Source organism: Aphelocoma coerulescens, chromosome 26, assembly GCF_041296385.1.
Source record: "Aphelocoma coerulescens isolate FSJ_1873_10779 chromosome 26, UR_Acoe_1.0, whole genome shotgun sequence".
Lineage (NCBI taxonomy): Eukaryota > Metazoa > Chordata > Aves > Passeriformes > Corvidae > Aphelocoma > Aphelocoma coerulescens.
In genome coordinates, this window is record NC_091039.1 from 6,001,786 (window position 1) to 6,014,647 (window position 12,862).

General features: G+C 52.0%; 1 protein-coding gene across 2 annotated transcripts in view; it reads right to left on the reverse strand.

Moving 5' to 3' along the window:
• DSTYK (dual serine/threonine and tyrosine protein kinase) overlaps positions 1–12,862 on the reverse strand; it is a 29,600-nt gene that overhangs the window by 14,700 nt on the left and 2,038 nt on the right. For both annotated transcript variants that reach the window (XM_068995654.1, XM_068995655.1), the window contains exon 2: positions 6,130–6,509. In XM_068995654.1, coding sequence (XP_068851755.1) covers positions 6,130–6,509 — 380 coding nt within the window. The remainder of the gene's footprint in view (positions 1–6,129; positions 6,510–12,862) is intronic.

Sequence of the window (12,862 nt, forward strand, 5' to 3'; positions counted from 1 at the left end):
GAGAGGTTTTTTCCATGGAAAACCACCCTGGGATTCATTCCCAAAGCAAAAAGTTTAAACTCTTCACAGCAGATCTGGAGTCTCACCTGCAAGGCTGATCCCTGACTCCAAATCCCTGATTTTGCACCAAATGCTTTGGAATTTTAGCCCAGTTTAGCACAAAACTCAGGACAAGTGTCCCAGGAAAGAGCCAGCACGGCAAAGCTGGAATTCCTTAGGTTACCCCTGCTCCACTTCACAGCAGCCCTCCCTCGATGCTTCCCAGAGCTGCAGCTTTCCCAGTTTTCCACGGCTTTTCCAACAGCAGGAAGCACCACCCGACCCCTGAGGCACCAAGGGAAAGGCAGCACAGCAACCAATTCCCAGGAATTTGCAGCCAGTGGGAAGGGATGGCTGCAATTCCCTCCAAATCCAAGGAAAAAGCTGCAAGGTGGATTTTATTCCCTTGTTTTCTCACTGCTCCGGCCTCACTCCGCTGCTGGACGGGGCCACTTTGGGATCTGCTTCCTCCCCTCCCAGGGAAGGAGCCTCTGGATGTGCAGGAACAGTGAGAATTCCACGTGTCCCTCCTGAAAGAAGGGATGTGAAAGGTTTTTGGGAATTTTAGAGCCATCTCTGGCTCCTGAGAGAGGTGATCATTGAGGATTCTTCCATCGTTTTTTCCTGACCGTGTCTCCCATCCCAGGAGCTCCCAGGAAGTTCCTCCCAACCCCAGAATTCTCTGGAGCTGATTCCAAACCTTGCCTGGGATGCACAGAAGGGGATGTGCAGGGCTGCAAAATCCACCGGGACCCAGAATTCCATTTCAAACCTCCAAAATTCCATTTCAAACCCCTCAAAATTCCATTTCCAACCCCTCAAACTTCCAACCCCTCAAAATTCCACTTCCAACCCCTCAAAATTCCACTTCCAACCCCTCAAACTTGATGTCAAATCCTTTAAAATTTCATGTGAAGCCTCCAAAGTTCCACGTCAAACCCTCAAAATCCCGTTTCAAACCCTCAATACCTGACATCAAACCCCTCAAAATTCCATGTGAAACGTCCAAATCCCATGCCAGGCCCCCAAAATTCCACATCAACCCCTCAAAATCCTGTGTCAAACTTCCAAATTTCTGTGTCAAACCTCCAAATTTCTGTGTCAAACCTCCAAATTTCTGTGTCAACCCCTCAAATTTCTGTGTCAAACCCCTCAAATTTCTGTGTCAAACCCCTCAAATTTCTGTGTCAAACCCCCAAAATCCCGCCTCAAACCCCCAAAATCCCCGTGTCAAGGCCCATGAGTCACCAGAACCAAAGGAGGAAGCCAGAGCTGTCTCCAGGAAATGGAAAAAACTCAACACCCACAACCCCCAACCCTCAACCACTGCTCCTGCTGCTCCTGAAAAACCTTTCCCGAGGAGAATTCCAAGGATATTTCTCACCCACCACCTTTTTTTTTGGGGTGGGGAGTTGTTTTCCAGCTCACAAATGTCCTACAGGAGTTGAAGCAGCTCTTAAGGATCAAGAGAATATGGGGAATACCTGTGAGTCACAGGATTCCCAGGATTTTTGAGCTGGTTCCCACAAGGTCACCCTGCTGTAAACACCCCGGGGCTCTCCTGACAGAGCTCCAGGCATGGATTTGTTCTCCAGGTGCTCCATCCCTGTTTTCCTTCACTGAAATATCCAAACTTCCCATACAGAAAGAGGGATCGTGGAAAATCCTGAGGTGGAAGAACCCCCCAGGATCACAGAACAATCCCAAAATCCCAGCCTGTGCATCCCTGGGAGCGTTGTCCAACCATTCCTGGAGCTCTGCAAGGTTTGGAACAGTGACCATTCCATGGGGAGCCTTTTCCAGGGCCTGACCCCCCCCTCTGGGGGAACTTTTCCCTGATTTCCACCCTCAGTTTCCTTGGGATCCTGTCAGAGGTCACGGGGAGTTTGAAGAGGAAACCACAGAGATGTTCTGTGTTCTCATCCGTGGATTCCATCCCACAGTTCCTGGAGGATCCCAGCACCCCAGAACCCCAAAAACAGGAAGGAAAATCAGGGACTGAGCAGATCCCGACCCACATTAATTCCATGAATTCAGTGGGATCCAGCCTGCAGTTCCTGGAGGATCACAGCACCCCAGAACAAGAAGGAAAATCAGGGACCAAGCAGATCCCAGAACCCCAAACAAGGATGAGAATCGGGGACTGAGCAGATCCTGACCCACAATAACTCCATGAATTCAGTGGGATTCCAACCCACAGTTCCTGGAGGATCCCAGCACCCCAGAGAGGAAGGAAAATCAGGGATTGAGAAGATCCCACCCCACAGTAACTCCAAGAATTCAGTGGGATCCAGCCTGCAGTTCCTGGAGGATCCCAGCACCCCAGAGAGGAAGGAAAATCAGGGATTGAGCAGATCCTGACCCACATTAATTCCATTAATTCAGTGGGATCCAGCCTGCAGTTCCTGGAGGATCCCAGCACCCCAGAACCCCAAACACGGATGAGAATCAGGGATCGAGCAGCTCCTGCCCCACAGTAACTCTGTGAACTCAGCTGGACCCAACCCACAATTCCTGGAGGATCCCAGCACCCCAGAACCCCAAAGAGGAAGGAAAATCAGGGATTGAGCAGATCCCACCCCACAGTAACTCCAAGAATTCAGTGGGATCCAGCCTGCAGTTCCTGGAGGATCCCAGCACCCCAGAACAAATGAAAATCAGGGATCGAGCAGATCCTGATCCACATTAATTCCATGAATTCAGTGGGATCCAGCCTGCAGTTCCTGGAGGATCCCAGCACCCCAGAGAGGAAGGAAACCCAGGGATTGAGCAGATCCTGCCCCACAATAACTCCATGAATTCAGTGGGATTCCAACCCACAGTTCCTGGAGGATCCCAGCACCCCAGAACCCCAGAGAGGAAGGAAAATCAGGGATTGAGCAGCTCCCACCCCACAGTAACTCCGTGAACTCATCGGGATCCCTCAGGGCCTGCTGGAGGGTGCCAGGTTATTGAACCCCCAGAGAATTCCTCTTTCCAAAGCAGTTTAAAGCATTCCTTGGCTCCATCCCAAGGAGCCGTGTCCCATTTTCCCAGGCTCGGGGCCCTTTAATCCCTGTTTGCTCAGCGAGCTGAGGTGCTGCAAACCCAAATCTGGGCCCTTTTCACCCAAATCCCTCCTCAGACGACGCCTGCAGGCCCAGCTCCGTCTTTTCTTGCTCCAATTCCGTATTTTGCCTTCCAAGAACAGCCTGTGACTCACCCCAGTCTGACAGCTCCTGTTTTTATTCCATTTGGGAGCTCATTCCATGCCTCCCTACTCAGCTGAGCCACTTTTAGACCCCCAGATTCCACTTGAAACTCTTTTTGTTTGGTTTTACACAACTTCCCCCACCCAGTTTTGCTGAAATCCCACCCATTTCTTCTGTTTCCATGGGGATCTGAGGGGGAAAAGTTGAGTCACCAAGAGAATCCCACAGCTGCACCTCTGGCATTCTCCAAAATCCCACAGCAAACCCCCAAAATCCTGCCTCAAACCCCCAAAACTCTGTGCAAAACCCCCAAAATCCTGCCTCAAACCCCCAAAACTCTGTGCAAAACCCCCAAAATCCTGCCTCAAACCCCCAAATTCTGTGTAAAATCGCCAAAATCCCGCCTCAAACCCCCAAAGTTCTGTGTAACATCCCCAAAATCCCACATCAAACCCCCAAAATCCTGCGTAAAACCCCCAAAATCCCGCGTAAAACCCCCAAAATCCCACGTAAAACCCCCACAATCCTGCATCTAACCCCCAAAATCCAGCGTAAAACCCCCAAAATCCCGCCTCAAACCCCCAAAATTCCATGTAAAACCCCCAAAATCCTGCCTCAAACCCCACTGGATCAGGGAATTTCATTTTTCCCAAAGAAACCGTGAGGTGCCCACACTCCCCACGTTCTTTTCCTGACCGTGAACTCTTCCCCTGGAAAAAATCCATCACAGTTTTGCCCCAGAAATTAGGGAAAAGCAGGACTTCCCTCAGAAGCCCTGAAATCTTGGAGAGGATCCAAAAAAAAACCCCAAAAACCCCTCAATTTCTGGAGCCAAATTCCTCTGGTTCCAGAAGCTCAGTCCAGGCCTAGCAGAGCTTTGCTTAAACTTAGGCTGAGCAGAAGGGTGGGATAATCCAGGTCTTGGAACAACAGCCCAAACTCCAGGAATTCCACAGGAATTTGTCCCCACCTGTAAAATTCATCATCCTCTCCTGTCAGCCAGAAAAAATCCCAAATCTCTCCTTCCTTCAGCCCTTGAATTCCCATGGGGAATCCTTGGGAATCCTTGGGAATCCGTGATTCGTTCTCCCTCTCCTCTGGAAGGGTTTCTGATTCCAGCAGCCCTTTTGAATTCCATCTGAGGAGTTGTTTTCATCTAAACGTCCCCAAAATATCCGAGGGAGCACAGAGGGATCTTTGTGGCTCCCAGGAGAGCTGAGGGAGGGCTGCAGAGAGCCGGAGCTGGCCCGGGGGAAGAGAAACAAAGAAAGCTCCAACTAAAAATCCCCTTTTCTGCCTGGCAAAGCAGGATCTGGGAGGAAGAACCAGGCCAGGAGTTTCTTGGCAGAAATTTGGGGGGAAAAGGGGATGTCCCACACGTAAATTGGGAATTTCTGTCCTTTCAGAGGGCGCTGGGAGCCACCAAGGCACTAAAATTGCCCCGATCTTGTTAGGACAGGCTTAAATTTAGGTTTATCAAATGTATTTCCAGCTGGGCCTTCACTTTTTGCTCAGTTCCTGTATCTAGAACAGAATTCCCTGGATGTTTCCTTGCTCAGGTGTGGAGCTCCTGCTCGTACTCAGGCGAGAACAGAGCCTCTCTCTGCACTTAATTTCTGTTTAGGAATTAATTAACTGGGAGCTGCCTCCCACCTTCCTGCTCTGGGACAGGCTCAGGACTGGGTTTAGCTCCTGTTTTCTTTTAAAAAGTCCTAAATCCAGCTTTGAAAAAACCTAAACCATCACTTCCCATGAGTTAAAACTGAGTTTAGCTCCTGTATTCTCTTAGGACTGAGTTTAGCTCCTGTTTTCTTTTAAAAGACCTAAACCCAGCTTTGAAAAGACCTAAACTGTCACTTCCTGTGATTTCAAACATTCCTGTGCTTGAGAATCGGCTTTGGCAGGGCTGGAAATCACAACCCAGGTGCCAAGGGACCAGGGCAGTGCCACGACAAATTCAGCACAGACCAGGGCAGAGACAGGGCAGTGCCACCCCAAATTCAGCACAGACCAGGGCAGAGACAGGGCAGTGCCACCCCAAATTCAGCACAGACCACGGCAGGGACAGTGGCAGTGCCACCCCAAATTCCCCACAGACCAGGGCAGGGACAGTGGCAGTGCCACCCCAACAGACCAGGGCAAGGACAGTGGCAGTGCCACCCCAAATTCCCCACAGACCACAGCAGGGACAGTGGCAGTGCCACCCCAAGCTCCCCACAGACCACAGCAGGGACAGTGGCAGTGCCACCCCAACAGACCAGGGCAGGAGAAGTGGCAGTGCCACCCCAACCTCCCCACAGACCAGGGCAGGGACAGCGGCAGTGCCACCCCAACCTCCCCACAGACCAGGGCAGGGACAGTGGCAGTGCCACCCCAAATTCAGCACAGACCAGGGCAGGGACAGCAGCAGTGCCACCCCAACAGACCAGGGCAGGAGCAGTGGCAGTGCCACCCCAACCTCCCCACAGACCAGGGCAGGGACAGCGGCAGTGCCACCCCAACCTCCCCACTGACCACAGCAGGGACAGTGGCAGTGCCACCCCAAATTCAGCACAGACCAGGGCAGGGACAGTGGCAGTGCCACCCCAAATTCCCCACAGACCAGGGCAGGAATAGTGGCAGTGCCACCCCAAATTCCCCACAGACCACAGCAGGGACAGTGGCAGTGCCACCCCAACCTCCCCACAGACCAGGGCAGGGACAGTGGCAGTGCCACCCCAAATTCCCCAAGGACCACAGCAGGGACAGTGGCAGTGCCACCCCAACCTCCCCAACAGACCAGGGCAGGGACAGCGGCAGTGCCACCCCAACCTCCCCACAGACCAGGGCAGGAATAGTGGCAGTGCCACCCCAACCTCCCCACAGACCAGGGCAGGGACAGCGGCAGTGCCACCCTTACCTTGAGCAGCGCGCAGGGCAGCATCACCTCCAGCTCCGCCGCCCTCTGCGCGGGATCCTCGGCGTCCGCGGCCACCTCCAGGTCCTCCTCGGGGATGGTGTCCCAGTGCCCGCTGTGCGCCGCCAGCGCCTGCACCAGCTCGTACTGCCCGGGCAGCGCCAGGCTGAGCCGCGTCCGCGCCCCGTGCGTGAAGCGGACGCGGCGCCGCCTGCAGCGCTCCTCGCTGCCGCCCCGGGCGCCGGGCAGCAGGCGCTGGCCCAGCAGGGCGTTCAGCAGGCCGCCCTTGGCGGTGCAGTTCTGGCCCAGGATCAGCAGGCACGGCTGCCAGCTCACCGAGCGCTGCAGCTGCTCCTCCTCGTGCCGCGGGAACGAGACGGGGCCTGCGGGGGGGAACAGGGTGTCGGGGCGGTGCGGGCGAGGGGCAACAGCGGGATCGCTGCACGAGCCCCAGCGGGGAGGGAATTCGGGGAATTTGCTGCTGGATGCTGAAGTGCCCGCTGTGCCAGCACGGGGGTGCACGGCGGGGCGGTGCCCAGAGAGCCCTCAAAAGAATTCATCGTTGTCATGGGATCACGGAATGAAGCAGGATGGAAAAGAGCTTTGAGAGCGTCAAGTCCAACCTAGGAATCACAGAATCCCAAAATCAGGGAATCCCAGAATCCCAAAATCATGGAATCCCAGAATGAACCAGGTTGGAAAAGACGTTTGAGATCATCAAGTCCAGCCCTTGAATCACGAAACCACGGAATCCCAAAATCACGGAATCACAGAATCCCAAAATCACGGAATCCCAGAATCCCAGAATGAACCAGGTTGGAAAAGACCTTTGAGATCATCAAGTCCAGCCCACGAATCACAAAAACATGGGATCCCAGAATCCCAAAATCACAGAATCACAGAATCCCAGAATCACAAAATCCCAAAATCATGGAACGAACCAGGTTGGAAAAGACCTTTGAGATCACCAAGTCCAACCCATGAATCACGAAAACATGGGATCCCAGAATCCCAAGATCACGGAATCCCAGAATCCCAAAAGCCTGGAATCCCACAATCACAGAATCAAGCACGGAATCCCAGAATCCCAAAATCACAGAATCCCAGAATTCCAGAATGAACCAGGTTGGAAAAGACCTTTGAGATCACCAAGTCCAGCCCATGAATCATGAAACCACAGAATCCCAAAATCACAGAATCATGGAATCCCAGAATCACGGAATCATGGAACCAATCACAGAATCCCAGAATCACAAAATCCCAAAATCTTGGAATGAACCGGGTTGGAAAGGACCTTTGAGATCACCAAGTCCAACCCATGAATCCCAAAATCACAGAATCCCAGAATGACCAGGTTGGAAAAGACCTCTGAGATCATCAAGTCCAACCTAGGAATCACGAAAACATGGAATCCCCAGAATCCCAAAATACCAAAATCTCACAATCACAGAATCAATCACGGCATCCTAGAATCCCAAAATCCTGGAATCCCAGAATCCCAAAATCCCAGAACCATGGAATCCCACCATCACAGAATCAATCACGGCATCCCAGAATCCCAAAACCAATCCCAGAAAGAACCAGGTTGGAAAAGACCTCCGAGATCATCACGCCCAACCCAGCCACCGGGCTGGAACGGTTCCCTGGTGTTCCAGGAGGCCCAACGGGTTTAGGGCCGCTTCCCGAGGGGTTTAGGGCCGCTTCCCAACGGGTTTCAAGGCCCCTTCCCGAGGGCTTTAGGGCCCCTTCCCAATGGACTTAAGGCCCCTTCCCAATGGACTTAAGGCCCCTTCCCAATGGATTTCAAGGCCCCTTCCCAATGGATTTCAAGGCCCCTTCCCAATGGACTTAAGGCCCCTTCCCAATGGATTTCAAGGCCCCTTCCCAATGGACTTAAGGCCCCTTCCCAATGGATTTCAGGCCCCTTCCCAAAGGACTTCAAGGCCCCTTCCCAAAGGACTTCAAGGCCCCTTCCCAATGGACTTAAGGCCCCTTCCCAATGGATTTCAAGGCCCCTTCCCAAAGGATTTAAGGCCCCTTCCCAATGGATTTCAAGGCCCCTTCCCAATGGACTTAAGGCCCCTTCCCAAGGTTTCCAAGGCCGCTCCCCAACAGGGTTCAGGCTCGGCTGTACAGAACGTTCCTGCCCCATCTCAGAAATCAATTCAGCCAAGCACGGATCAGTGACAGTTCCACCCCCACTCCCAAACACCCGACACTTCCCAAGGGTGCCGCTGCACCAAAATCCAGGACTGTGGCTATGAAAAAGCAGGAAACCCTTCAGGGATTGAGGGGGGAGAAGGGAAAATGGCAAAATTCCTTCTGCACAGCAGCAGAGAAGAGTGAGGCTGCTGAGAGGAGCAGCAGCAATTCCCTGGGACTAACAGGATCCTCTGGGAAGAGGCAGCATTCCAGTAGCCTGGGAAAGGGATGAGCCCCGGGGAAGGCACTCTGCTGACAGCCAGAAGGTTCTGGAGCAGCCTCAAACCCAACCAACTTCCCTCCCTGGCAGCTCCAACAATAAATAAACACCTTCCCTGAGCTGGCACAGTTTGCCAGGGACTGGTTTTGAGAGGAGGAAAGGAAATTACTCAACAGCTTTTCCAGAGCTCCCAGTAATCACCCTCCTTACTCACCTTCCCTCTCTGCAGCATCGCCGAGGAAGAATTCCAGGGGCAGTGGCATGGAACAACTCCCTGCCCTCAGCCAGCTGCGGTAATTCAGGCTCAGGACTGAGTTTAGCTCCTGATTTCTTTTCTAAAAAGTCCTAAATCCAGCTTTGAAAAGAGCTAAACCCAGCTTTGAAAAGACCTAAATGCAGCTTTGAAATTCAGCTTTGAAAAGACCTAAACCCAGCTTTGAAAAGACCTAAACCCAGCTTTGAAATTCAGCTTTGAAAAGACCTAAACCCAGCTTTGAAAAGACCTAAACCCAGCGTTACCTCGTGCCCAGCAGCACAACAACTCTGACAGCAGCAAAAGCACGGACACCAACAAATTCCTCATCTGCTTCAGGAACACGAAATTCCAGGGGCACGCGGCCCAGGAATGAAGAGAGAAACGGGAAATGGAGCCTCCAGTCCCTAAAAATTCCCATTTTGAGAGCTACAAAGCACCAGGATGGCCCCGATACCCGCAGGAACAGCAGGGGTTTTACAGGGAAGGTGCTGCTTCAGCAGGGCTGTTAAAATTCCTTCCATGAGTCACTTTCTGGCAGCCCAAAGGGCCTCAGCCCCAGGAAAACAGGATCCTCCCCTCCACCAGGATCCTCCTCACACTCCAAACCCAGTTAAAGAGATCCTACCACACCTCCTGCTCCTCGGCCTGACAGTTTAATCACTCCAGTTTAATTAAAAGCAGCCAAATTTGGAGCAGCGCTTTGGGTAGCCTTAGACCAGCCTAAAGCTTAATACCCTGCCTACGGTTTGCCTTCCCCTCAAACAGGATTTTGGAGGAGTTTTTCCACCCCAAAACGAAGGAAAAGCTCTCTTTGTGGCTCAGCAAAGCCCTGTCCTGCACCTCTGGCCCACACAAGCGCAGATCTGCGCCCCGAATTCCCGCTGAATCTGGGAATGGTGAAGGGAGGAATCGCTGCTTGAAGTGTGATTTTTGGAACACATCGAGCGACCCAAGGGGCTGGAAGCTGAGCAGGAGCTCACGAAAGATAAGGATCTGGAAAAAAATCCCACAAGCAGCACATCTGTGGGAAGAGGGATGGCTTTGATCTGGGGACGTTCATCGGATCCTCCCCTGGGATTCAGACTCCCAAGCATGAAAAAAGCGATTCAGGCACAGCCTCTTCTCTGTCGAGGTTTTTGAAGGGAAAAGAGGCAGCAGAGATCCCTCTCCTCGTTCCAGGCAGGCTCGGAATCTGTGGATCCTTAATTCCAGGGGGGGGAAAAAAAAAAAATCACGGAGATACAGCAGCTTCATTGAAATGATTGAGGAATTGTTTATATGGACGTGTAAATGGAATCCTGGGATGGTTTGGGACACATTCCCCTGTCCCAGCATGCTCCAAGCTGGCTTTGGACACTTCCAGGGAGGAGGCAGCCATGGATTCTCTGGGAATTCCATCCCAGCCCTTCCCCAGCCTCACAGGGAGGAATTCCTTCCTATATCCCATCTAAACCTTCCCCTCCTTCAGCCTGACTCCATTCCCTTTATCCACGTGAAAATTCCCTTTCCAGCCTTCTTGGAGCTCCTTTGGATACTGCAAAACTGCTCCAAGGTCCTCCCAAATCCATCTTTTCTCCAGGATCCGGGGTTAAAATTCCTTTTAATCCAAGGTTAAAGATTAAGGGTTTGAACACCTTTCCTAAGGTCCTCCCAAATCCATCTTTTCTCCAGGATCTGGGGTTAAAATTCCTTTTAATCCAAGGTTAAAGATTAAAGGTTCAAACACCTTTCCTAAGGTGCTCCCAAATCCATCTTTTCTCCAGGATTCAGGGTTAAAATTCCTTTTAATCCAAGGTTAAAGGTTCAAACACCTTTCCTAAGGTGCTCCCAAATCCATCTTTTCTCCAGGATCTGGGGTTAAAATTCCTTTTAATCCAAGGTTAAAGGTTCAAACACCTTTCCTAAGGTGCTCCCAAATCCATCTTTTCTCCAGGATCTGGGGTTAAAATTCCTTTTAATCCAAGGTAAAAGGTTCAAACACCTTTCCTAAGGTGCTCCCAAATCCATCTTTTCTCCAGGATCTGGGGTTAAAATTCCTTTTAATCCAAGGTTAAAGGTTCAAACACCTTTCCTAAGGTGCTCCCAAATCCATCTTTTCTCCAGGATCTGGGGTTAAAATTCCTTTTAATCCAAGGTTAAAGGTTCAAACCCCTTTCCTGCATTCCCACAGCCCACGATCAGCACGGATGCGGATCCGGGGAGGGAAGAACCTGGCACAAAGCGGGATCAGAACTTCCTGAAGGGATGGAGCAACGTTCCTGTGCCCACAGGAGCAGTGCCAGGGGTTGGAGCCCGTGCTCCATCCCGGATCCGTGTGCTGGGATCGGCCACGTGACGAACACGTCAAACCCCAGCGCCGCGTGCATCCCATGAATTCCCCGGGATGAAAGGAGGCCTGTCCAGGGAACAAGGGCGGCTCTCACCAGGACTCCTCTCCAAATCCGCTCAAACGCTTGGAGAACAACCTCAGCTTGGATTTGTGGAATCTATGGAAGTTCCAAGCGCTGCCTGATCCCTGTTCCAGCACTTTGATGGCCCCACACGTCGTTATCCCATTTTCCACGGTGCCCAAGGACAGCCAGACCCTGTTATCCCAAATACTGAGGGTTCCCCAAGGATTCCTTTCATCTCCCTGAGGAGTTATTCCACAAATCCCACCCCAGCCAAGCTCTCCACTGCTCTCAAAATCCAACTTTTGACTCCCAAAAGGAGCCGTGGTCTTTAGGGGATCACGCTGCTGCCAGCTCGGCAGGAGAAGCTGAGGTTGGATTTATGGAATCTATGGAAGTTCCAAGCGCTGCCTGATCCCTGTTCCAGCACTTTGATGGCCCCACACGTCGTTATCCCATTTTCCACGGTGCCCAAGGACAGCCAGACCCTGTTATCCCAAATATTGAGGGTTTTCCAAGCATTCCTGCCATTTCTGAGCTGCTGCCGTGACTTCCAGCAGGCTTTGACCACCTCAGCACTTTTGTACAGCCTGAAGTGGCCAAAGCCGGCCTGGAGCAAGCTGGGACAGAGAAATGTGTGGGGCTGGATGGGATTTAAGGTCCTTGCCAACCCAAACCAGTCTGGAATTCGAAACAAACCCGATTTAGTTCCACATCTGCACAGAGGTGTTAACTCCAGCAGAAAACAAATCCAAAGAATTCCAACTTCAGCCGCTCCAAAGGCTGCGGAACCAAACTCCATCCTCCAAAGCTCCTTGGGAAGTGCCTCCTTTCATCTCCCTGAGGAGTTATTCCACAAATCCCACCCCAACCAAGCTCTCCACTGCTCTCAAATCCAACTTTTGACCCCCAAAAGGAGCCCTGATCTTTAGGGGATCACGGTGATGCCAGCAGAGCAGTCACACCTGAACAGGACAGAGCCCTCAGTCAGCAGAGATCAGCAGGAAAACGCCTCCAAACCCTCTGGATAACTCCCTAAAAAATATATTTATTTAGGGAAGCTGAGCTCAGGGCTTTCCCCTATGACACAACATTAAGGGAAGCCCCAGTTGCTGCCCAAAACTCCGGGGGATTTTCTCAAAAATTCCTCAAACAAAGCAAAAGAAACCTCCAAACCCCTCAGGCTTCCAGGGCAGAGCGTTCAAACTATTACAGAGCACCAGGAACAACCCCAATTAGCAGAAAATAAATTGATTTTTGGGTTTTTTTCTTAGTGCCTTGACCCATTTTATACTGCGAGCTCCTCATTCCAGCTTGGTTTTTACAGCTCCCCAAGAACCCAAAAACCTCGAGGATTGTCACAACCCTTGAGGAAAACATTCCCCAAAGGCAATTCCTGCCTGGGGAGAGCTGGAGCACAGACAGGATTCTGCTGACTCCCTCGGAAGGACAGACAGAGCAAACAAGACTTTCCCTTCCCTCACAAACAGTAGCTGCAAGGCAAGGACTGCCCTGGGATTCCGCTGAGTTCTGCTACCAGGAGTAACCTCAGAGTAACCATCTTTGAGTGATGGATGCCGCCCGTCACCCTCCGAGCACGGAAAGAGAGAAATAAAAGGATTTATTTGCTGCCTGAAGCGCCAGCTGAGGGGTCAGGGCTGCTACTCA